A 24,535-nucleotide genomic window follows, 5' to 3' on the forward strand; every position below is an offset into this window, starting at 1 on the left:
GTGGGGCCCAAGGGTGGTGGAGGGAGCCCTGGTGCATGGTCGCCTGCTCTTGACCCTGACCCTCCGCGGGCAGGCACCCGTAGGGGAAGGCGTCAGCAGACTTCCATCAGCACACCGGACACGTCTCACAACACGCTTCCGGGGGCGGGGGGCGGTGCCTCCAGAGAGCATGTTATCGTAGAGTCAGAACTCGAGAACAGATCTCTAGTTTGCCGTTTCCATTAAAAGTGAAATTCTGGATTGAAGTCACTTTCTCAGATTTAAGGTTCTCTAAGTTCCTATTACTGGCTATCTTTTAAAAACGAAACCTGATCATTATTTCTCATTTTAGGTGATATGTCAGTTGAAAGGGGGCACACAAATGCTGTGTGTAGACAATTCTGGCACGAGAGAGCTGAAAGCAGTTCATTTGGTTCCTCAGTATCCAGACCAAAATAACTACCTACAGTCAGGTACAGAGCAAACTCCTACGAAAATTGTGTCCTACGTCGTACGTAAGTTGTGAGTGAGTGTGTTTGGCTTTGGATGTAGAGTAAACGTGAAATAGGCAGTTAGGTTATGAAAACGGGCAGCGTGGCAAGTCTCACAGCCCTTGTGGGTGAAGTAGGAATAGAAAACAAATCCGTGTAGACGAATTGATGTGCGCTGTGTTCTTGGGCGGTTACCCCCTCGTGTTGCTGGCTGCAGAGAGCTTTGGGGGTCCCAAGAGGCGACTGCTGTCACCGACGGGTGGGTGTGTCTACAGGGGACTGGGCGGAAATACCAAACTTCCCCACGCTGGGTGGGGGCTGACTGTTCAGGTGGGGTATAAACCATACACATTTTAATGGGAACGTTTTCACGTGATGGATGAGAACTATGGCTGGGCTTTAATCACCGTGAGCTTTAAAATAACTATAGCCGGTGCTGATTTCACTGCCACTCACTCTGAAACATCTTTAAACGGGGCATCACCATAATTAATGAGCTATAAGTACTTGATTCTCCCCAAATTGCTTATACATGATCAGAGAAAGAATAAATGACATCGCTTTAGGATTGGGTTTACAAAAGTTAGACACTCATTCTTGAGAACTGGGCCTCTCTGTGTGGATCATATTTGTGATCGTTATTCTAAACCTGGAGTTAACCAGAATGTTCTTATCCGATGTTTCACTGACCTTGCCAATGATTTATTTATTTTTGTTTTATTTTTGTTGTTGTGGAAGTGTAATTAACATACCATCTTATGCTAGTTTCATGTGAATAACGTAGTGATTTGACATTTGTATGCACTGGGAACTGATCAACACAAGAAGTCTGATTACATCTGTTACCGCACAAAGTTGATACAATATGTTGACTCTGTTCCCCGTGATGCACCTGCCAATAATTTAAATCAAGAATAAATACAGATGTCATTTCGGTGGAACTTTGGAGTTCATGGCCAAAAGAAATATCATGACTCCTATCCCATCCTGTCTTTATTTAGGGACAGACAAAATGCCTTCAAGATGTTTGCTTTTCAACGATACAAGATTGGGCTTGGGGTTTTGTCTTCTAGAAGCCCTTTGCTACGTGCCCACGGATTTTCTGGCTCCATTCCCTGTAGGTCAGAGAGGCGTCTGATCCTCTACACGGGCAGAGAGGGGTGCTTTCCTCATTCCTGTCCTTCTGGAACATGACAAAATCCTAATGCCCTTAGATCCACAGAAGGAGAGGGTTTATATAATGTTCTCCAAATCTGCTTCCTTGTCACATAATCGTACCCCCCGCGCCCCCATGCACATATTAAATACCCGCGTAAAATCAGTGCATCCTGTTACCAGAGTCTCAAGATAACGTTACTCAAAGGCCGCATAAGCCAGGAGCAAGAAATGTGTTCCCGTTGGTTAAGTGATTCAGGACGCTAAGACACATTTCTTCTTCCACATGGACTCATGCACACAGAGATCTTCAGGGCTCTTAACGCCTGGGGAGTGTTTTTCGTAGCACCCTTAGACCAGAGAGGTACTATCAGTGCCGGTAGTTAAAGAGTGGGGTCCAAATAGCCTTATACGTATTTACATCCTAGCAAGAGAGTAGCCATTTGAAAAGAGAATGCACATAAATTGGAAGTAGTTCGCGTGGTGTCCAACAGATGTCGCTGTGCTTCCTCTGAAAGTGTGACGGACGCTGAGACTCCCTGCTGAGTTGGCTGTGGTACCTGAGGGCACCTTGGCACACAGTTTGGGAACCTGGGCACTGGCAACAGAGGGGTGTGTGTGTGTGTGTTTGTGTGTGTGTGTGTGTGTGTGTGTGTGTATAGTCGACTATCCTTGGGAGCTTAAGTAGCTTTATGACCAAGAAAAAGGGTGTGATAAGCAAACAAATAAAATAAAATACATTGACTCCAAGGGTTTTACAGGGTAAAAAACCAAATGGGATGAAGATAAGTTTAAATGATTTTGCACACGATAAATCCGTGATTCGTGATCGTGTTTGTACTTTCTTCCATGTGCAAACGAAAAGAAACAATGCATGTTACCAATTAATTTTAATTGTCTTCCTTACAGATGTCCCTAAACCAATGACTACTTTAGTAGGAAGATTTTTGCCAGTCCCAGCAAAATTAAATCTCGTTACACAAGTGAGTCATTGTTTTAAATTAAAAAAAATACAGTTGGGCATTATTTTCTCCTAACATTTCAATTGTCGAGGTTGGACTTACTCAGGAAATAGAATTTATCCTCTGCCTTTACCAAGTACCCCGTACCTTCGCCGCTGGGTCAGACCCCGGGGGTCGGGAGGGAGTGGAGTGAGTTTGAGACACAGTTCTGTGCCCACCGTGGGGGCTGTCGTGCCCTTGCTACGGCCTCTAGACCGTCGCTCTGCCCGTTTGTTGAACTCGTCCTTTGTGGCCCAGCCACCCACCAGCACATGCTGCCCACTTGGGATAGAACGTGCTTCAGCTTCCTTGGTGTAATGGAAATGCTTTTTTAAAGTTTAAAGTGCTTTTAGGGGGCACCTGAGGGGGCTCAGTTGATTGAGCGTCCGACTTTGGCTCAGGTCACGATCTCGCGGTCCATGGGTTCGAGCCCCGCGCTGGGCTCTGTGCTGACAGCTCAGAGCCTGGAGCCTGCTTCAGATTCTGTGTCTCTCTCTCTCTCTCTGGCCCTCCCCCGTTCATGCTTTGTCTCCCTCTGTCTCAAGAATAAATGAACGTTAAAAAAAAAAAAATTAAAGGGAAGAAAAGAAAGCGTGTGACTCTGCCCCCTGCAGCTTACATTTTAGTGTGGGAGACAGACACCAGGCAAATGTAACGATTTATAACAGATGCTAGGAGAGTGGAGGATGGGCATAGGGGTATGGAAGTCCGCTGGGGAGGAGGGCAGTCACATTCAGCTCCACCGAGGTGACAGTCGAGCAAAAGCCTGAAAGAGAGGAGAGGGTGAGCCCTGTGACTATCACGTGGGAGAACTTTCCAGGAAAGCAGAACATCACAGCACAGGGTCATCCTGCTGTAGAGACAGGGAGGAGGTGGCCGTGGGGGAGCTGGGCTGGAGTGGGTAGGAAGAAGGTAGCGGAAGGGGACGGGGCGGGGGGGGGGGGGGGATAAGGAAGGACAGGACCAGGGAGGGGCAGGGGCCGGGGCGGGGGGGGGGGGGCGGGGAGCCGAAGCAGCGCCCCCGTCCCCTGACGGCCGTCAGCAGGGCTTGTGATGGGCTGGGTAAGGGAAGTGAGGGAAAGAGGAGGCAAGGGTCCCTGCGAGGTTTTCGGCCTGAACAAATGGAAAGACGGCGTTTCCACCAAGGGGCGAGGTGCACGTTTTGGGAGGGGGACCAGGAGCTGTGCTTGCCGTGTCGCGCAGGAGATGTCTGAGGCGCCCCAGGGACCGTGTTATGGGGGAGTCGTCCATGCGGGTCTGCAGGCCAGCGTGAGGAAGGGGAGGAAGGCCTGGGCTGGAGGGAAGGAGTCGCCGGGGTGGAGAAGGCACTCAAGGCCCCAAGACCAGAGGAGAGCGGTGAGGCAGTGGGCGTTTGTTGAGGGAGCAAATCGCTATTTCTCGAACGATACGGGAGGCAGGAGGAGAGAGGACTGGTCCGTGCGGGAGATCCCGGGCCGTGATCCTCTGGGCGCCGGATGCAGAGTCTCTGCTGACCCTGGACAGAGGCCTCCGGCCTCCTGGCGGCCCCCACGCCACCGGCCTTCCTGTCCTGTCTCGGCCCCTGTCTGTGCCCCTTTGGGCCACGACCTCCTTTCTGACCACCTCCTCCCCATCTTTCCGTGGCTGTGTCCTTGTCCCCGCGTCGGCTGCCCTGACTTCTTATCCGGTGTGGACCTTGAGGCAATCATCTTAGCAACGCATTTGCCGCTTCTCTGCGAAACCCCAAGTCCGTGTGTGTATTTTGAAGGATTTTGTTTTGAAGGCCTCTCTACCCGCAACGCGGAACTCGAACCCACCAACCTAAGGTCCAGAGTCACATGCTCCCCTGACTGAGCCAGCCAGGCGCTCCCAGATTCTGTATATTTTTTGAAGCGCTTTGCTACTCAGTTTGCTGCGTGGACCAGAAGCCTGGGCATCATTTGGGAACTTGCCAGAAATTCAGGATCTCGGGCCCTGCCCCAGACTCACTGGCCCAGAATCTGCGGTTTAGCAAGGTCACGCCCTCACTCCCGGGTGGCCAGCCTTCGCTGACGAAGGTCACGGGTTCTGGCACAAAGTCACCCTAGATTTACCCCCCGTGGGGCACTGAAGCTACCTCTTCTGTGCTTTGCTTTGGGGCTAAATAAGCAAAGGGGGGAAGAGAAATTGTGCCTGGTTTGTGCACAGAGTTGCCTCGATCCTGAGAATCGGGAAGTCCTTTCTCCGAAAGCATGCAAAACTTTGGGCCACCACTGGGGACACAGGCCTGACAGGTGTCTGGGTGACAGGAGACGGATAGTTTCAGGAACTTGTGAGCACTTCCCTCCTGGCAATCGAGCGAGGAGGGCAGAGCCCCAGGTGGAAGAGAGGGGCTCTGGGGGAGGTTCCCCGGAGGACGGGGGCTTTGTGCTGAAGAAGGTGGGACCCGGGGTGGCTTCTCAGTGTCTTCAAGCCCCACAGCCAGTGGTGACACACGGTTTAACGAGAGGCAAAAGAGAGAAAACGAGAATGAATAAAGCATTTGCTTCTCTAAGATTGTACTTATTTTTTTTAAAGTTGTGTTTATTTAAGGAGTCTACACCCAAGGTGGGGCTCAAACTCACAACCCCGAGATCAGGAGTCACATGTTCCACCGACTGAGCCAGCCGGGCGCCCCACCAGACCGTACTTTTTATAGAAAGCTTAGTTTTTAATTGCAAGTTGTCAGGGGAGGAAGGGACAAGGATAGGCTCTTGAGGTGTGATACATACAAATCATCTCAAAACCTAAATGTGTGCAGAACTTGACTTTTCCGTGGGCTTCTGAGAAGAGAGTGAGGTCACTGCTGACTTTGCCGCCCTTTCCTTTCCCCCGGAACACCCTCTGTGAGCCACGCTGAGGAGGCACAGAGAGAAGGGTGAATGACAGCAGAGAAGGCAAAGGGCGTGGAGGGTGCGAGGCTGTGACGTTGTGTCTGGATTTGTTGAAACTGACTCTATAGATGAAAAACTAATGGTTGATAAGACTTCGGATGCCAAGATCTCTTATGTTATACCAAGAATGTAATCATAATTAACAGCTCCAGCTTACGGAAGCTTGCAATTGAATTTATTTCACAGTTCGCAGTCCTAAAAGCGAAAAAGCTGTCCGTGTCAGTGTCCCCGGCCAGTCGGCCGATGGCTGTCCCCTGTGTGGGGGTGCAGGACCCGGGGAGCCGTGGCTGTGCCCCACCCCAGTGCCCCCTGGTCCGCACAGGCAGGGCCTTCTCCTCCCGGGCACACTGTGGCCAGGGGGTGTGGGAGACCTGGGCTGGGCTCCCCCCGACTGCTGCCGAGGAGCCTTGGCCGGAGCCCCCTCTGTGTCAGTGGGGTCGTGGTGGTGATAGGTGATAGGTGACGTTGTAAAGTGATCGTAATGTAACCACCAGTCGTTGTTGTCTGTACCTAGGGGTTGGCGGGATGGAACTTTTAAAACACGCACTAATTTGAAATACGCTTGCCTTTGACTTTATACAGCTCGATAACGGAGCCTTACCATCCATAGTCAACGGGTCTACTGTCCCTTCAGGATCCACCTTTCCAGGACCACCCAAAATATCTTTGGCTGGGTAAGGATTAAAAGCAGTCAATTGTCGCTTTCTTTAATGTCAGAGTTTAAGAGGCTCTTGGGTACATTTGTGATTTTATCGAAAGTCGCAAAATCAGCTTTGCCTGTAAACCTTCCTGACCTCTCGAGACTGTGTTGTACGTTGAGTGGTGACAGTAACCACGTGGCCGCGTGTGTCTGGTGTGTTGTGGCCGGAGAGGCTTCTGCGGTGCCCGCTGGGCCGTGCCAGTGTTTCAGAGGCTCGCTGCCGTTCATAGCTCTGTCTTGGGTTCACGTCAGTTTAAACTGAGAGGCTCTATTTCCTTCTTGGCTGTCATCAACGTAAGTGATAGTGTGGCACTCACCTAGCGGTGGTCTTGGTGTGCCTTTAGCCCTTTGCCAGCCCCTGCCCGCCGCCGCCTCCCTGCTGGGTCAGCCCCCACTCAGTGGCAGGCGCGAGGCACACGGTCTCCACGTGGGCATGGGCTGCACGTAATCTGGGATCTCGTCTTGCCCTTTTAAAGTCATGTCTCTGATTGTAACTAATTAAACTAACCAAGCTGGCTAGAACTTTGTCAAGTTAGCGTTCATGCGCTAACCTTGGATGGGGCACCCCTTTCCGCCCCATCCATCGGGCCCTTTAATTGCTTGTGGAGATCAGTGTATTCCTGCCTCCGCGAGTTTGGGGCGCACGACCTGATGTGGTCGGACAGCCCAGGGCCCGAAAAGAAATCAGGCCAAGCAATGCAGGAAATGTTCCCTGGGGCCTCTGGGGCCCTCCAGGTCCCTGTGGGGCTTGTGGTGGGAGGAGAGGTGTCTGGGGGCAGTTGAGAGGCCAGGCGAAACGCCTGGCGGGGTTCTGGGTTTCTCGATGCGTTCCCCTCCGTGCGGTCGCTGGGCAGTGTCGGTGGCTCCCATGGTTCCCTGCTGCTGCTGTGGTTTTAGCAACCGGTCTTTCCGGGGGGGGGGGGGGGTGTAACGGGGCAGTCGATGACTTTCCGTTAACTTAATGAGGTCCGGCTGTGTGGAGTCCTTGTCCTTGCTTCCCTCTTGGTGACGGATCCGTGAGCGTGTGGTCGCTGTTACCGAAACTGGTCCTACCTGCCATCCTGGGTCTTCACGTCCCTGGACAAGCAGCCGCCACCTGGGCGACGCCTCCCATCTGTGGTTACACGGCGTGACCCGTGACGTCACCATCCCGAAGACACTCCCTTTATCTTTCTTGTGGCCCCGGGAGCATCTGGCCCATGGTATTGCTTCACGACGTGCTTTGGTGCGTCTGGCACCATCGAGGGGATTTGGTGCTTCTAATACTTTATTTCAGGTGTGTGCTCTTGGGGTCACGGTGCCATCCGGGGATCCTCTGTGACTCGACCGACCCACATTTTCCCGGGGGAACAGTAAGGAGGGAGTTCTCTGTGCGGCCCGTCCCCCACCGTCTGCCCAGGCTCTCCTAGGTTTGCTCCAGCAGTCACGTATCTTTCTCTATTTCGAAGGACCTGTGCGGGTCATACAAATATTCTTCCCTTACAAATGATGTGCCGGGAACCACACGGGCTTTCTGTTTGTGTTTCGTTGGTGCCAACAATGACTTGATTCGATGTCACTCGACTGAACGGCCCTGGTGATGTGTATCCCCACCCTCCGGTACCGTTGGTGAAAGTGGCATCTGGACGGTACTCAGGACTGTGCCGTTTGTGGTAAGCGGGCGGTCCGAAAGCTGCTGCTGTGCGGCTCTGTGCGAGTTCCCAACCACGGCTGAGCTGCGCTGCCTCGTCACCCCCTTAGGTGCTCATTAGTTTCCTCTCTGACTTCCGCAAGATAACGAGGTCAAATAAGGTCTGAAGACATCGGAAAGGGAGCTGCGTCGGTTCCGTGTTGTCTCTCACCCAGCACATGACGTGGAGGCAGGCCAGCCGTCCTCCAGGGCGAGCTCACCCCGTCCTCATTCTTTCCAGTTGGGCGGTGAACTGGCTAACTTATTAACTAGCTTGTCATATCAGTAAAAATATCCCTTTAATAATTCATGTCCTGTCACCCCCGTATGGCTTTAGTAATCTTGTTATCAGTCGGGTGTCCGGGTGAATTCGGATACGTCGTAGACGCTACTATTTTGGGCAACGTCATGAGCGTTACAATAAAGAACATTCACGAGTCTGTTTCTCTGAAAACTTCTTTCTTAAAGACGAGGTCATGTCGCGGTGGTGCAGTTTATTTATCGTGCTCTTCTGAGGCAGAGTCGTGCAGATCTGCCCCGACTCGGTTATTTGCAGGGTGGCGGAAGAGCGTAGACAGGTGTTCTTGGAGCCATGGGATTTTCCAGTTTAGTTCCCGTCCCCAGCACGACTGCCCCTCGTACGCTCTGTGCTCACCCCTGACGTGGTCTCTTCGCTCCTGCGGCTACTGCAGCCGAAACACCCCTGTGACCGACAGGGTCCAGTTCTGTCTCCTTCCAAAGTCGTTGGTTTTGCGTTAACTTCTTCCATCTATACTAAGCCACCGTTTCTGAATTTTATCGTGTGACAGCCGATTCTACGATACCTTCTGTCCTCCAAGTTGTCAGTTGTGTATATCTCATGTTCGAAATTATTGGCTGGATTCCTCCAGGGCTGGCACTATGAGTTCTTACGGTAAAACCGTGGCTGGCGAGGAACCTGTTGTGTGAGCGTCCCGCAGGACGAGCAACCACTTCTGATAAATCTTCGCTTGATAAACGAGCGGCGTCTTGCAACACGAGTAACACGTGATGCCGAACGTCACATGATTACATCGGAGCCAATGGTTCTTGAAATTCGCTTTGATATACGAGTGCTTTGGATGCCAAGCGTGTTTCCGGAAGGAATTATGCTCGCAGACCAAGGTTCTGCCGTGTAGTTTTTGGCGCTCCCTGAAGCTCTTATCACAGTTCCGACCACGTGACAGTCTCTCAGGAAACGCCCGGTGGCATCTTCCTGATACTGGACGTTTGTCGAACTGCACTCTGTCCTCCCACAACTAAGGCAGGTCACCCCTGGGCTGTCCCCATGCGCCCCCACCCCATCTCTTAAAGGGAACGACTTTGGTTCCTCCGGACAGGCACTGCGAGGCCACGCTGTGCCCCATTGCCGGCGCAGGTCCGAGAGGGCCGAGGGCGAGGGCAGCGGAGTGGGTGTCCACACCCCCTCCTCGGAACAGCCCCCGTTCGATCCCGGGGGCACAGGCCAGGGCGTAGTACGGCCAGATCTGCCACCTCTGGGCACCCGTGGGGACAGAAGTCGGCAAGTGTGCTGCCCGCAAAGGGGAAGAGTAAACTTGATGAGTAATGAGTTAATGTGGCATTCAGGACACAGTTTGGGCGCATTGTATTAAACATGGGGGGATCTCTGCAGGTACGAATTAGCAGCTCACCCCAGAGCCGGCTACCAAGTGTGGGGCAGGGGTGTCACGAAACAGAAGCCCAGACAGGCAGGCTGCTGGGGCCAAGGGGTGCCGGGTGAAGCGTGCCAGCCAGGAGGGACCCCGGCCAGGGCACACGCGCTGGGATCCGGGACGGGCCTCAGTCCTGTCCTGACTCCCGGAGTTGAGTGTGTGAGTGGGCAGAGTGCGGTAGCCACGGAGCGAAGGGCACAGAGTGGTCCCCGTGCCGTGTGGTGGCAGGAGACTGTCGGCCACCGTTGGCTGTGCCGAGCACCTGCTGTGTAGTTCCTGTGGGAAGCCCCAGACCGGAGCAGCCGGGGGGACGCAGAAGCGAAGCCTGCCCGCGCCATCGCGGGGAGCGCGCGGCCCCGGGGAGGGGCGTGCACGCGACCCGGGACAGCCCCATCGCGGCCGGGGCTCTTGTGCAGGTGCTGGTGTCCACGCCGTGGTGGTGAAACAGCTCACGCCACTGGAAGAGGGGGCAGCACCGTCAGGGGCAGCGCTCGGGAACCGCTCCCGATTTGCGATTTGCGCACCCACAGCTGCCCCCCGCGGCTGGCGGCGGCCAGGACACGTTAGCCTCGCCTCTGACGCCCCTGCAGACGGCCTCCGGGCTAATCCCCAGAAGAGTCAGGAGGGAGGTCCCTAGCAGCCACACGGCAGGCACACCCACGCTTGCTGTGACACTGCGGACGGCCCCAACACCGCGGGGACAATAGGAAATGATGGCTTCCCTGTCGTCTCGCTCATATCATCCGTCGGGGTTCAGGCTTTGGGAGGCACACAGTGAAAGGAGCTGTTTGGTGCGAGGGGCCCCACACAGTCGGGGTTTAAGCAGATCGAGGGAAGGAGCTCCCGAAGTCTTCGCGGGGAGGGACCCGCTCCGCGCCCCCGGCTGCACAGGTGGCCTCGCGGGCTGGGACCGGCCAGGCCGGCTCCGTCCTGCGAATGGGCAGGCCAGTCCGTTTGTGATCAGGCCCCAGTGACTGAGACCGATAGCTGTCTGCTGTTGCGATTTTCAGTTTCTGTTCAAAAACGCCAGATGCTTAGCTAAGTCTCCTTTGAAAGAGTAACGATCTGAATACATTTTCTTTTTTAATCTTTGTAGAGTAACTCTTAGTTCATGGGACACAAAGTCTAAAAAGCCATGTAACTGTACCAAATCCCAGTGTCTGAAATTGTAAGTAATCACAAATCCTTCATTATTAAATAGAAATAAGGTTGTTTAGAAGCCAGTAAGTGGAGCAGAGTCCAGATGTGCCTCACGGCTCGCAGGGTGCACGCCCAGCTGAGCCCCAACGGCCGCGTCCCCACGCTCGCTGTGGGCCAGAGCCACAGGGATGTCGCGCTTCCCGCATAAGCCCGCGTCGGGTCTCGGGATTATCTGGACCAATGCGCAGGAAAGGACCCCGCCTGTAACTTCCCCGGGTCTTGGTTTCCCCGTCTGCCCCTCGGACGAGTGCCGACCGCGGCCCCCTTGCTGAGCGTTAACCGTAACATTTCCGCATCCTGGTTTTTACCGGTTCGAGGAACTGGTTAACTCAGTATTGAATTTTCGGAAACATTTCCCCCCGGGGAGGCCAGCTCGCAAGATCCTCGGTCAGGGGTGGGGGGCGGGGGGGCGGCGGGGCGGGTCCCGCGGCAGAGCCGTGGGCCGGGGTGGACAGTGTGGCTGACACAGGAGGCGGACCTCGTCGCTGCGGCTGGCAGCTCGTGGCCCCGGCATCCTCTCCTGCCCTGCCACGCGTTCACGCTGCTCGTGGTGTCTGCCCTGCTCCCAGCTGTGCCCGGTCTCTGCCCTGATGGCCTCCTTAGGGTTGAGCGACACGTTGGAGGGACAACCACCCCCGTCCGCGTGTCTGACACCGTCTGTCCGTGATTTCCCCTGGCAGCGCTCTCGTTGAAGTCACTGACGGGACGGTGACTTGGGGACGCACGAGTGGGGGTAAAAGTCCACAAGAGCGAGAAACCTGGTTCGCTGACGAGCAGTTCATTCTCCAGAAGGCAGTGCCGAGGTCTAGGGTCGTCCCTGGGCAAGCGTTTGAGGTGCCGCGGGTTTAGTCCACGGATGCGAGTCGCACACCTGTCTGAACGCCGCGGACGCGGGGCACCACTGCTGTGCGGCCCTGGGCAAGGAGGAAGGACAAGGGAGGGACGTGTGACGCCGTCGAGCCCAGCGGCCTGCCCAGACGGAGACGGCTGACGCGTGCGGGACACGGGGCGGCGTGTGGAGCGGACAGGGCCGGCAGGGTGGCAGGCCGGGCTGCAGTCTTGTTTGGGGACCGGGGAGGCCAGATGGCCCGTGGGGCCTGGAGCGAGGGGGAGACGACAACCGGGGACGAAGTGAGGGGACCCCTGAGGACTTGGAGGTCAGGCGAGGCTCCGAGAAGGGTTTAACTCACTGATGACCTCACGACGGAAGGCCAGAGAAGTAGCTTCTCGCCTGGAAGCAGCTTTCCCGACTGATGGGCGACTGATGCGTTAAAGAAAGAACTTACCGCCCCAAGTGGGCGTGGTCAGCACTGGAACAAAGGAGAAGGAGGTTCAGAGTGTGTCCAGTGCTGTCCAGAGAAAGGAGGCACTGTCCCCGGGGGACGTGGGCACTGCCTTCCTCCGTGTGCAAGAGACTCACAGCCCCCACGCCGTGCTTCAGGTCCCCCGCCCTCTGACCGGGGGGGGGGGGGTTTAGCTCCCTCGGTAGCTCCGCGCTGAGAGGCCAGGGCCCTTGGATAGAGGATGTGAGCGTGATGGGCACCGGAAGGGACGTTATTTCCAGCAGAAGTGAACACCTGGCACTCTGATCCGTGTTCTGATCCGTGTTCTGCTCCGTGATTTTTTTTTAAGTAGTTCCCTTTTACTCTTCCGTTGCTGCTACCTACGCCTTTTTATTTTTTTTTTTAATTTTTTTTCCACGTTTTTATTTATTTTTGGGACAGAGAGAGACAGAGCATGAACGGGGTAGGGGCAGAGAGAGAGGGAGACACAGAATCGGAAACAGGCTCCAGGCTCCGAGCCATCAGCCCAGAGCCTGACGCGGGGCTTGAACTCACGGACCGCGAGATCGTGACCTGGCTGAAGTCGGACGCTTAACCGGCTGCGCCACCCAGGCGCCCCTACCTACGCCTTTTTAAATATTTCTTGTAACGCATTTCAGGCATGGATTTTGCCTCGTAATTAGTTTATAAGAGCATTGGTTGTGAAAGCCACTTGGATGACAGGATGTTTTGATGCAGACAGTGGCCTAAGTGTGGAACTCTGGGCCTCTGGACGACGACGTCATAGAGCAAGGAGGGGAGCTGTCAGGGACGACGGAGGGTCTCTTCCTGTCTTCCTGTGTCCTGAGCACAGTCGGGCTTTATGAGTACGGGTGCTTTCCAGGGCAGTTTTAATGAATCAGCAAATCCAAACAAGGCTGTTTAAGTATCCTTTGGTGCAGTTCAAGTTGTGCTGAGATGCCGGGTGGGATTTGTTGGGAGCACTTATAGTATCCACTAATCAAATCTAAATTAAAACAAAACAAAACTAAATCAAGATTTTAATCCCAGATCGGCAGTCTCCATATTGGGTTTTCAAATGGCCTTTTGTCTCTGATTAAACAGGTTCATGAACTAAATCAGCTAGAATTTTGTGGCTAGAAGATCAACCCCGCGGGGTCGTTTCGTACAGTCTCGTGTGTCTGACCGGTGCTTTGGCTTCCTTCTCTTATGTTTAAAAATATTAAATACTTCCTTCATCTCTATGTAATAACTCCTAATCCTAATATTTATAGAGTCCTTGCTTGTCTGCTGCTGGTGCTTCCTTCTCTTGATTCTTCACTCCTGGTTTGTTGCCTCGTGTATTTGGTGGGTTTTCAAGCATCGCGGATTATACCCATTGGGACGGTATCTGTGGGGATTCTTGGAGGTTGGCCGGAGGGGCCGTTCCTTCAGAGAAAGTTCGTGTTTGCTCCTCCGTTGTGTAGCTCTCGGAGCTGACCCCCACCGCCTTGGGTGTGCCCTGGGCTGTGCGTTCGCATACGTAAAGCACTTAGAGAAACGGCTGGGGTACTGTACATGCTCCTAAAGTGTTTGCCACCGCCGTGGTCATCCCGCCTCGCCCCTCCTCGTAACAGTTCAAACCAAAGCCTTGGCCTGTCGGGCTCGGCAGACGCCCTACGCTGTCAGCTCCAGCTTGCCCTGCTGAATTTTTGTGTCTCTTACTTTCTGGCCTCTGAGGGGTTTCCTCGTTTCCTTAAATTTCTTACCAGCTCAGATGTGCATCTAAAAAGGTTTAAAAGCTTGTTTAGTTATTTATGTTTATTTTTTAAACATTTATTTTTGAGAGAGAGAGAGAGAGAGAGAGAGAGACAGAGCGTGAGCAGGGGAGGGGCAAGAGAGAGAGGGAGACTCAGAATCCGAAGCGGGATCCAGGCTCCGAGCCGTCAGCACAGAGCCCGACGTGGGGCTCGAACCCATGAACCATGAGATCGTGACCTGAGCCGAAGTCGGACGCTTCACCGACTGAGCCCCCCGGGTGCCCCTAAAAAGGTTTCAGATATTTAATGCCAGTGTTTTAACGAATTTGTCAGGATGGCCAGTGAGTTAAGAATAAGTTTAGAACGTATGTTGTCTTAGATTTTTTCAAACACGTTAAGACTCCACAATTCTAGGATACAGGGTGCCTCTGGGAAGTGAACACACCACAGGGCAGCTCAGGTATTTTCTTGAACAGTATCATCCCCTTCCCTAGGCCACGGAGTAGGATTACCCAAAAGCGTTGACAGGCTGCCGTCTTGCCAGCCCCCAAGCACCTCGAGAACAGCGTCTTTAACAGGTGGTGCTGCTTCCGTGGGTTTCGCGGACAGAAGAGGGGCCACCTCACTTCATCTGGGGGCAATGGATGTGGTTTCCTAGGCAACAACGAGAGTCGACTCCGGAAGAGGGGACGCTACAAGTCCCTAGAGCGAGAACACGTAGACCGCGTGCGACGGTGGTAACAACGCGTGACCACCTAGGAACGAGGCGCCCTCCCAACGACCGCCATCCACATCCATCCGTCAGCCAGCCGGCAGTCCGATTTTCTGCCACCGGAGACTCGGAACCCTGAAGTCTGGGTCGAGCGACTCTGCCGAGCGGGGGAGCCTCAGACCAGAGAGGACGACGCTTCCCCCGCTCTCTTGCTGCCGCCAACTTGGGCAGACCGGTCCGGGCCTTTCTGGAGAGCAAAGCAATTTTGCATAGATGGGCAGGTCCACATAAGTGGCGAGAACAGGAGTGGGAGTTCACTTGGGCACCGAGGTATTTGTCCTGACCCAACACATGGGGTTTTCAACCCAGACGGCGCTCTGACCCTGCGGAGGGGGGCACGGACGGTTGTACTTCTCACGAAGACGGGGACTGCGCGTAAGGTCTGAGGTCTACCGAGCATTCGGTACACGTGGTTTAACGTCAGCACTGACTGCTGATGGACAGGCGTTTTAAGTTAAATGCGGTCAAAATTGTCACTTGTCTTTATTATTACTGCCTTCTTGTCCAAGAAGTCCAGACATACTCCAAGTTTAAAACATTTTTTTTAATGTTTTTATTTATTTTTGAGAGAGAGAGACAGAGTGTGAACAGGGAGGAGCAGAGAGAGAGGGAGACAGAATCCGAAGCAGGCTCCAGGCTCCAAGCTGTCGGCACAGAGCCCGTCGTGGGGCTCAAACTCACAAACCGCGAGATCGTGACCTGAGCCGAAGCTGGATGCTTACCCGACTGAGCCACCCAGAGGCCCCACCCCAAGTTTAGTTGTGCTGTCAGAGTTCGTCCTAAAGTTTTAAAGGTTCGCTTTTCCCCATCGGGACCTTGATGCACCTGGAATTGATTTTTATGAATGGCATTAGGTAGGGGAATCTGATTTCGTTTTTTTTTTTTCCATATGTGCAATTAATTGTCTAGCACCATTTATTGCAAAGCCCTAACACAGTCCCGAGCGATCTGCAGGGGTTTCCCGTCGGTTGTCAGGGTTTGGTGTCTGTGTGCGGGTCTGGGTCCTGCTCCAGGCGTGGGTCCCACTTCTTAGTTGTAAGGATTGGTCTGTAGATTTCCTTCACTTTTGTATTTAAACACTCATCTTGTCCTCAAATAATGACCATGACATCTTTCCTCAGCTTTATACTCTTTTCCTTTTTCTTGCCTTATCCTCTTAGCGAGGGTCTCTACCACCGCGATGAAGGCAAGTGCCCACAGTGGTTACTAGTTGGCTCCTGGTTTTACTAGTAATATTTCCAACATCGCTTGCCCTAAATAAGATATTTTTTTCAGGGTTTTGAGGCCGTATACCCGAGGCGTGCCTGAGACGTACACCTGAGTCATTTCGGGGCTCGTGCGGCAGCTGTCAGCGTTGGGGTGTTAACCTCCCTTATCGGCTGCCCCAGCCCTCACCTTCACCTTCATTCCAGCCACTGGGGGAGACGAAGGAGGGTGCAGGCACACTTCTCACCTTTCAAGGCATAACCAGAAATGGCCCAAATCACTTCCACTCACGCTCCGTTGGCCAGAACCTATCACGTGCTCAGACCAAGCTCGGTAGGAAGCTGGGAAATGTCGTCTTGAGTGGAGCCAACCACGTGCTCGGCTGGAATTGGTGTTGCTGTAGAATAAGGGGGGAGTGGTTACCGTGGAAACATTGCTTCTCTGCCCCACACCCGTGTCCGTCTAAGGGGGGGGTCTCCTCTTCCTGGTTCATAACACGCTTTCTTTTTTACTCCTCTTATAAATGAGCGGTGACTTTTATCAAAGGCTTTTCCCTGAATTTATGGCAATGATCATTGTTGTCTTCTTTTGATCTTACAATATCATCTGTTATAATAAATTTTCTAATGTTAATCCACCCTTGTATGCTAGGGGGTGAACCCAAATTGATCACAAGGTACTGATTTTACCTTTTTTTGTGAACACTGCACGATCCGGTTTTCTAATATTCTGCCTAGGACTGACTGACTGCATGTTTTCTTGAGTCGGGTAGAGGTACAATTTTCCTTTCCCACTTTTTTCAAACTTTGGTTGTAGTGTCAGCACCAGCATTTTATATTGCCTAACAAAATGCATTATCGGGCTTCCCTATCCCCACTCCACCCTCTTCTGTGAAGCCTCTGAGAAAGCCTGGGTAAGGTAGCATTTATTTGTTCTTTGAAGTTTGATTACACTTCGCCTATAAAACCATCTGGGCTGGAGGGCGCCTGGGTGGCTCAGTCGGTTAAGTGTCTGGCTTTGGCTCAGGTCACGGTCTCACGGCTCGTGGGTTCAACCCCTGCATCGGGCTCTGTGCTCACAGCCTGCTTCAGGTTCTGTGTTTCCCTCTCTCTCTGCGTCTCCCCTGCTTGTGCCTTCTCTCTCTCTCTCTCTCTCTCTCTCAAAAATAATAAACATTGGAAAAAAAAAAACCCATCTGGGCTGGGTGTCTTTGTGGGTTGGAGTGAGAGAAGGGGATGGGCTATTCAGTCCACTTTCTCTCGTGGTTATTGCTTTCTCTCGGTCTTTATTTCTTCTTGAGTCCATTTTAAGATTTTATATTTTTCTTGAAAATTGTTGAATTCTCTAAAATGTTAAATCTACTCATATTCCTGTTTATATGTTCTTACATTGTTTTGAAAATTGTCTCTGCAAAGGGGAGCTTGGGTGGCTCAGTCAGTTGGGTGTCTGACTTAGGCTCAGGTCATGATCTCACGGTCTGTGAGTTCGAGCCCCGCGTCGGGCTCTGTGCTGACAGCTCAGAGCCTGGAGCCTGCTTCGGATTCTGTGTCCCCCTCTCTCTCTGCCCCTCCCCTGCTCACACTCTGTCTCTCTCAAAAATAAATAAACATTAAAAAAAATTGTCTCTGCATGTATCTTGTAAATTTTCTAATATTTTAGTTTTAATTTCTACTATCATTTGTTTGTACCCTTTCTCCTTCTCGATCTTTCCCATGAGGAGTTTGTCTATTTTGTCAGCCCGAGGCAAGCTTCAGGCTCTGAGCTGTTAGCACAGAGCCCGAGGGGAGTGGAGGGGGGGGGTGGGGTTGAACCCATGAGCTGTGAGATCATGACCTGAGCTGAAGTTGGACACTTAACCAACTGAGCCACCCAGGCGCCCCCTAACTGCCTATTTATTTTCATTCTTTCTTGTTTTTTTTTTTTTTTAGGAAATGCCTTTAAAGGTTTAGATTAACCCTCTGCACCTGCTGTAATGCACCTACAACAATTGGTATGAGGCACTTTTGGTGTCACTCACTTGAAATATTTTTATTTATTTATTTTTTAATGTTGATTTTTAAAAGAGACAGAGCATGAGTGGGGGAGGGGCAGAGAGAGAGGGAGACACAGAATCGGAAGCAGGCTCCAGGCTCCCAGCTGTCAGCACAGAGCCCAACGTGGAGCTCGAACCCCGGAACTATGAGATCATAACCTGAGCCAGAGTCGATGGCTTCACCGACCGAGCCACCCAGGCGCCCCTAACTTCCATTCCTTTTTTAAGGCTCAGTAGTATTCCACTGGATGAATAGACCACATTCTGTTTAGCCCCTCATCTGGTAATGGACATATGGGTTGTTTCCACCTTTCGGCTAATGTGATTAATGCCGCTGTGAACCGTGGTGTACCAGCATCTGTTTGAGTCTCAGCTTTCAATTCTTTTGGGTCTACATAGCCAGAAGTTGAATTGCTGGATTGTAGACTAAGTCTGTGTTTTAGCTTTTTAAGGAACTGCCATACTGATTCTCCACGGAGGCTGTACCGTTTGACATTCCCACCAGGAACGCACAATACCACTTGATTTTGTAGTCTCGGATTACAGCTTTTTCTTCGCTGCTTTTTGCCTGATACCCGCTTCAGGAAATTAGCACTAACGGCCAAGGTGGAGGGAGTTGAAAGTGAGATTAGTTAAGAGGCTATCACAAGAGTGTGGAAGAGGTGAGGAAGACCTGAACTAAGGCAAGGAGGGTAGCAATGAAGGAAAAACCCAGAGAATGAAGAGACATTTCAGACGTGTACATTTACTCATTCAATCCCACCAATATTTTTGAACGCCTGTGGTTTCAGGACTGAGGAAGACCAACATGAACAATATAGTCATGGTCCCTGCCCTCTTGGCACTCACAGCCTGATGGGGGAGATGGACGTGCATAAGATAATCATATCCATAAAGGTCGCAGTGGAAATACGGAAAATGTGGCAAAGGAGCAGTAATGGGTGTGTGCAGGTGGGCGGAGTTAACCAAGTGTGAAAGCCAGAGAAGCTTCCCTGAGGGAGGGGTGTTTGGATGAGGAGAGTTAATCAGGTGGAGGTGGATTGAAAGCGGGTGGCTAAGAGTGCTCTAGGCAGAGGAAACAGCAGGTGAAAAGGCCCTGGGGCAAGACAGGGAAGGGATACGGGGTTCTAGGAACAGAAGGGGGCCAGTGCCACTGTTGGAGTATTGTTCATATTCCAAAATCTTTAAATTGATCTAAACGTTCAGTATAAAGAGAACTATTAAATAAATCATGCTGCTGCTACAGAGTGGGGGCACTTTGCAGTCATTAAAATGGTGTATGAATCTTTTTACATGGGAAACACTCATAATATTGATAAGTAGTAAAAGCAAGTTGTCATAGTGATTCCTGATATTGGTAAGTAATAAAAGCACACTGAAACAGTGTATAGAATATGACCTTGCTTTTGTTTGTCTTTAACATGTGATCAAACAGCATATGTTTATTTTGGTACGTTTCGTTTTAGAGAAAAAGTCTGAAACACGTTCACTGAATGATCATCTCTAGGGAGTGGGATTCTGGGTGATTGTAATTTTTTTCTTTGTGTATATTTATACCAACACACTTTTGTTCAACCAATGTCATTCACTTGTATAAAGATAAAATTAAAAAAAAAAAAGACATTTCTGAGCCGGAATCAGCAGACTTGGTAACTCCTTGGGAAAAGAGAGAAAGAAAGGTAACTGTCAGAAGGGACTCAGGATTATTTTAGCGGTAGACGGCACCACGGATGCAGAGAGGGAGCACGGCTTGAGCAGAAAGTGGTGGGAGAAGATTGCAAGTTAAGGCTGGACACTGAGGTGGAGGTAGAAACGTCTGAAAGGAAGTTGGAAATGCGGTTCCGGAACATAAGAGTGTTACAGCCCCTGAAGCAAACGTGCAGCGAAGAGGTCTTTGCATCTCCAGTGAGGAGGTCATTGATTGCCTCTGAGAGCCAGTGGGGCAGAGAAGAAGGTCTGAGGGCAGTAGGGTAAAGGGTGAATGGGAGACGAGGAAGAACAAGCAGCAGATTTAGATAATCCTTTCATGCTGATGGCAGAAGAAGAAAACAAGGATTTCAGGGTAGGAGACAGAGCAGGTTTGGGGACAGAGATTTAAAAATCTTCAACTTAAAGTTAAAAAAAGCAGAGGGGCAAGAGTTAATCGATCAAACCACCCAGAAAAGTATGTAGGACAAGAGATGAAATGTGCCTGGTCTGGACCTTGGTGAGTAAACATAGTTTGACTGGGTATAAAATTCTAGATTGTCAGTTTTCCTCTCAGAGCTTTGAAGATATCGTTCTACTGTTTTCCATGATTTCTAACAAAAGTACACTGTCAATCTAGGTAACCTGTCTTTCCTCTCTGGGGCTTTTAAGATTTCCCTTTCGTCTTTGTTTTTTCTTTGTGTATATCTTTTGGGGGGTTCGCTAACGTTCTGAAATCAGTGGATTCACAACTTTTGACAGTTCTGGAACACTTACATGTGTCCTCACTGCACACAGTCTCTTCATCCTGTAATGCTAATCTGCCATTTTCTGGCCTAACTATCCACCGTTCCTCATAACCTTTTTTCTGTATTAAAAAATTTTTTTTTAATGTTTATTTATTTTTGAGAGAGACAGAGACAGAATGCGAGTGGGTTGGGGCAGAGAGACAGGGAGGCACAGAATCCGAAGCAGGCTTCAGGCTCCGAGCTGTCAGCACAGAGCCCGACACGGGGCTCGAACTCACGAGCTAGGAGATCATGACCCGAGCCTAAGTCAGATGCTCAACCGACTGAGCCACCCGGGCGCCCCTTTTTTTCTGTATTTTTAATCTCTTTGTTTATGATGCACCTCGGTCTTAATTTCTTGTCTTTCAGTTTATCCTTTTTCACTTTGAATTTAGTTATTATTTTTATTCAGATTGTACATACAGTTTGTTTTTTTTATTTTTACCTTTTTAAAATTTTTGTTTATTTTGAGAGAGAGTGAGAGAGAGAGAGAGAGAGAGAGAGAAAGAGCACACACAGAAGCGGAGAAGGGGCAGAGAGAGAGAGGAAGAGAGAGAATCCCAAGCAGGCTCCATGCTGTCAGAGCAGAGCCCAGCTTGGGGCCCCGTCCCACTAACTGTGAGATCATGACCTGAGCTGAAATGAGGAGTCGGACGCTCACCCAACTGAGCCACCCAGGTGCCCTTATTTTTATCTCTTTTAGATTTTATTTTTAAGTAATCTCTACACCCAACATGGGGCTCAAACTCACAACCCCAACATCAAGAGTTGCACGCTCCACTGACTAAACCAGCCAGGTGCCCCAACACACGTGGAGTCTAAAGAGCCAAATAATTCTACAAGGCTCGTGACGAAGAATGGTAGCTCCCTGATAATTGTCCCTTATTTTCTGACCTCCAGGAATTTTCGACTCTTTTAACAGAGTCTTTTAATATTCGCCTCCATAAATGGAAGTAACCTACCTGCTTTGCTAAGCTTGGCTTTTCAACTGGGGAATAATCTCATTTCTGTACCATGGAAGATGTGGATTTGGCTGTTTCCGCCCTGCCACCCTGTCAGCTCCCCGCCACCATTTCCCGCACCCAGACATCAGATGCCCGTGGTTAGATCCGTAGTCTTTGTATTTCACAACTAGGAAAACACTACCCTCTGTGGGCCTTGATTAATTTCCTTTCCTGCCCTTCTTCATCTTTTCCCTTGAGTTAATACTTGGTACTCAGCTTTCTATGTACATGACACTTATTTAAACCTTAAACTGCGCTCTGGGTATTTAACTGTCTTCCCACCATGGACAGTGTGGCTTCCAGGCCTGATGCGCAGCTCTGACCTTGGACTCCCCTCTGCCGCCACTCCCAGGACTTCCTCTGTGTCCTCCTTAAGTCTGATTCCCCGGCTCCTGGATCCCCCTTGTCGTCCTCATTTGACTCAGTGCGTCGTTTGACGTAGCGCATCCTCCGGGGCGTCCTTTGAGAGGGTGCAGAGAGATCGTCCCATGTCTAAACCCGTCAGAGCCTGTCCTCAACGCCTAGATGGTTATTTTGGAGTTGGATTCCAACTTTAGTTCAACTTCAGTTTTTCTTCAGAATTTGGAAGGCTTTGCCACCTTTTCTTCTAGTTTCCGGTGTTGCCATTGAAGTTTTGGTAGCATTCTCGTTCTTGCTGCTTGTATGAAATCCGTTTTACTCTTTCTAGAACCTCGTAGGATCCCGTCTGTGTTCCCGGTGCTCTGAAACTAGGTGATGAAGTCTTGCTTTGGGTCTCTTTCACCTCTTGCGCTGGCCACTTGGCAGTCCTTTTACTCTGAAGAGACGTGCCCCTTAGTTCTGAGAAATGTTCCTAAATTATTTTCTGCCCTTCATTATTTTCTTAAGGTATATTTATTTATTTTGAGAGAGAGAGAGAGAGAGAGAGCGCACGTGTGTGTGCATGAGCGGGGGAGGGGCAGAGAGAGAGGGAGAGAGAGAATCCCAAGCAGGCTCCACACTGTCAGCGCAGAGCCTGAGGTGGGGCTCGATCCCATGAACCGTGAGATCGTGCCCTGAGCTGAAATCAAGAGTCGGTCACTTAACTGACTGAGCCACCCAGGGGCCCATGTGCCCCTTTGATCGTAAAACTCTTCTCTTTCCGGACCTCTAATTGTGAACATTTTGGACCTAGAAAACTCATCCTGTGTTTTCGCTTCCCTTTTTTGGTGGGCGCTCTAGTTTTCATGCCGTCTGTTAAGGTGGGTAATCCTCTCATGTGATTGCTTCTTTATTTTCCAGAACATCGTTTTTATACCCTGTTTTTTTTTTTAAGTATCATTTTCTTGTTTCTTAATTTGTCCAAAGCCGTTGATGGCCCTCGCTCCCCCCGTTTCCGTTTAGTCCTCTGTCTTTCAGGTCAAAATGTTCCCTGAAATGTGTGCGGATCTCTGGCTGTCACACTGCTCACACTTAAGAACGAGGCGTAAGCTGCCTGGGTGCTCTCCGTGCATCAGTGGGGACCTGCTCACTGGGGCCGCACCATCGGGCCGTGTGACTAAGCTATCTGTCTGTTGGGAGACTTCACTGCGGGACCCTTCCTCCCTGTATGTCGTTCGGGGCTGGCTGGGGTCCTCGGAGAAGGCTTTTCCAGGGTGGTGCTAGGATCCTAGGGGCCACGGGGCTCCACGTTCACCTTTCCTCCTTTGATCTGTTGTGATCCCCCAGCCCTCACTTGTTTTACCCCAGAGAGTAATTTCGGTCTCTGGGGCGGAGGGTGCTGGAAGGGGGCAGGAGCCTGGGGGCTCGCTCCCCCCGAAATAGCATTTCCACCAGTTCTTTTCCCATCCCACCCTCCTGTGCTCCCGCCCCAGAGCAGCCTCTGGGCCCCCTGCCTCCCAGTCTGCAGAGCTGGCACGCTCTTGAGTCAGTTCTCAGTACCTCTCTCCTCTGCTTTCCAGCCTCCTCCTCCTGTTTTCTCTGTCCCAGTGGAGTAGATGATTTGTGGGGAGTTTGCCCTTTAAGGGTCTGTGCTTTGTATGGGCGTGTGTGTGTGTGTGTGTGTGTGTGTGTGTGTCTGCTGCACCTCCCACCTTTGGTAGCCTGGATTTTGTCTTCTGTCTCCTGAATGAGCAGGCTCTGGGTCACCAGGGACCAGCAGATGCCCCAGGACAACCCTTAGCAGCCACAGAGCCATGCCCCCCCGCCAAGTTTGCAGTTTCTTTTCTTCTTCTTCTTCTTCCTCTTTTTAAATTTATTTTCAAGACAGAGAGAGACAGAGGTGAGCAGGGGAGGGGCAGAGAGAGAGGGAGACACAGAACGGGAAACAGGCTCCAGGCTCCGAGCTGTCGGCACCGAGCCCGACGCGGGGCTCGAACTCACGAACCGTGAGATCGTGACCTAAGCCGAAGTCGGACGCCGAACTGACTGAGCCCCCCCAGGCGTCCCTGCAGTTTCCTCTTTATTTCACCTCTGATGATCTCTTGTACTCTCCTCTTGGCTTGACGTGCATTTAAAAATATTATTTAAGAAAGCTAAAACCATACACGAAAGAAGAATAATGTTTATGAATTCCGTAACGGCGAGGCTGGTACGGACATCCGGCCACCGCGGTGTCCAACAGAGGCCCCTCCCGGCCTCACCCAGCACTGGACGGGAAGCAGGGCCACACGCTGTCCCAGCTCCCCCGGGCGACCCCTTGAGACCGGCAGCTTAGATGCCATGACTTCCATTTTAGTGCTCAAGACGCTGGTGACAAATAACCCGCAGCAGATAATGTGGGGACCTGGCGGCAGAGCTGGTGTGACAGACGGATTTGAAGCCCTTGTCGATGCCTCAGGCTCTTGGAAGAGAGCGGTGTGGGACCCGTCCGGGAGGAGAACTTGCGAAACCTCCCCGGGGGGCCCGTTGTGGGTAAGACGGGGGGAGTCCGTGCCTCGACACTGAATTCCCACGCGAGGCGAGGAAGGCGTCTCGGTGCGCAAGCCACAGGCCCGGCCACGCTGACCGCTCTGCGAGGTCATCAGCACGGCCCCCCGTCACCGGCCGTTGCCTTTATGACTCCCGGAATCCCGGGACGCAGTGGCCGCGGTCTGGGAGGGATTCCGCCAGCAAAGCTGTTCTGCAGAGCGGGGCTCCACGGACGCCCTCCCGTTACAGCAGGGGGTGACACGCGTGTGTCTCCTGCTCGCCAGCGGGGGCCGCTCCTGGGGGCGGGGGGCATCGGCGGGCGCCCGGGCAGGGGTCGGGGCAGCGGCTGACGGCGTCCGGGAAATCGTTTTGCTTTGCAG

The 24,535-nt window shown here is 51.9% G+C and overlaps 1 protein-coding gene across 5 annotated transcripts in view; it reads left to right on the forward strand.

The window, feature by feature from the left end:
• TESMIN (testis expressed metallothionein like protein) overlaps positions 1-24,535 on the forward strand; it is a 40,440-nt gene that overhangs the window by 5,595 nt on the left and 10,310 nt on the right. For 4 of the 5 annotated variants that reach the window (XM_027045611.2, XM_053202810.1, XM_027045608.2 and 1 more), the window contains exons 4-7: positions 332-452; positions 2,535-2,608; positions 6,100-6,191; positions 10,674-10,745. In XM_027045611.2, the coding sequence (XP_026901412.2) occupies positions 332-452; positions 2,535-2,608; positions 6,100-6,191; positions 10,674-10,745 (359 nt within the window). The remainder of the gene's footprint in view (positions 1-331; positions 453-2,534; positions 2,609-6,099; positions 6,192-10,673; positions 10,746-24,535) is intronic. The other variant, XM_027045612.2, reaches the window with a different exon arrangement.

This window comes from Acinonyx jubatus, chromosome D1 (genome assembly GCF_027475565.1).
Source record: "Acinonyx jubatus isolate Ajub_Pintada_27869175 chromosome D1, VMU_Ajub_asm_v1.0, whole genome shotgun sequence".
NCBI lineage: Eukaryota > Metazoa > Chordata > Mammalia > Carnivora > Felidae > Acinonyx > Acinonyx jubatus.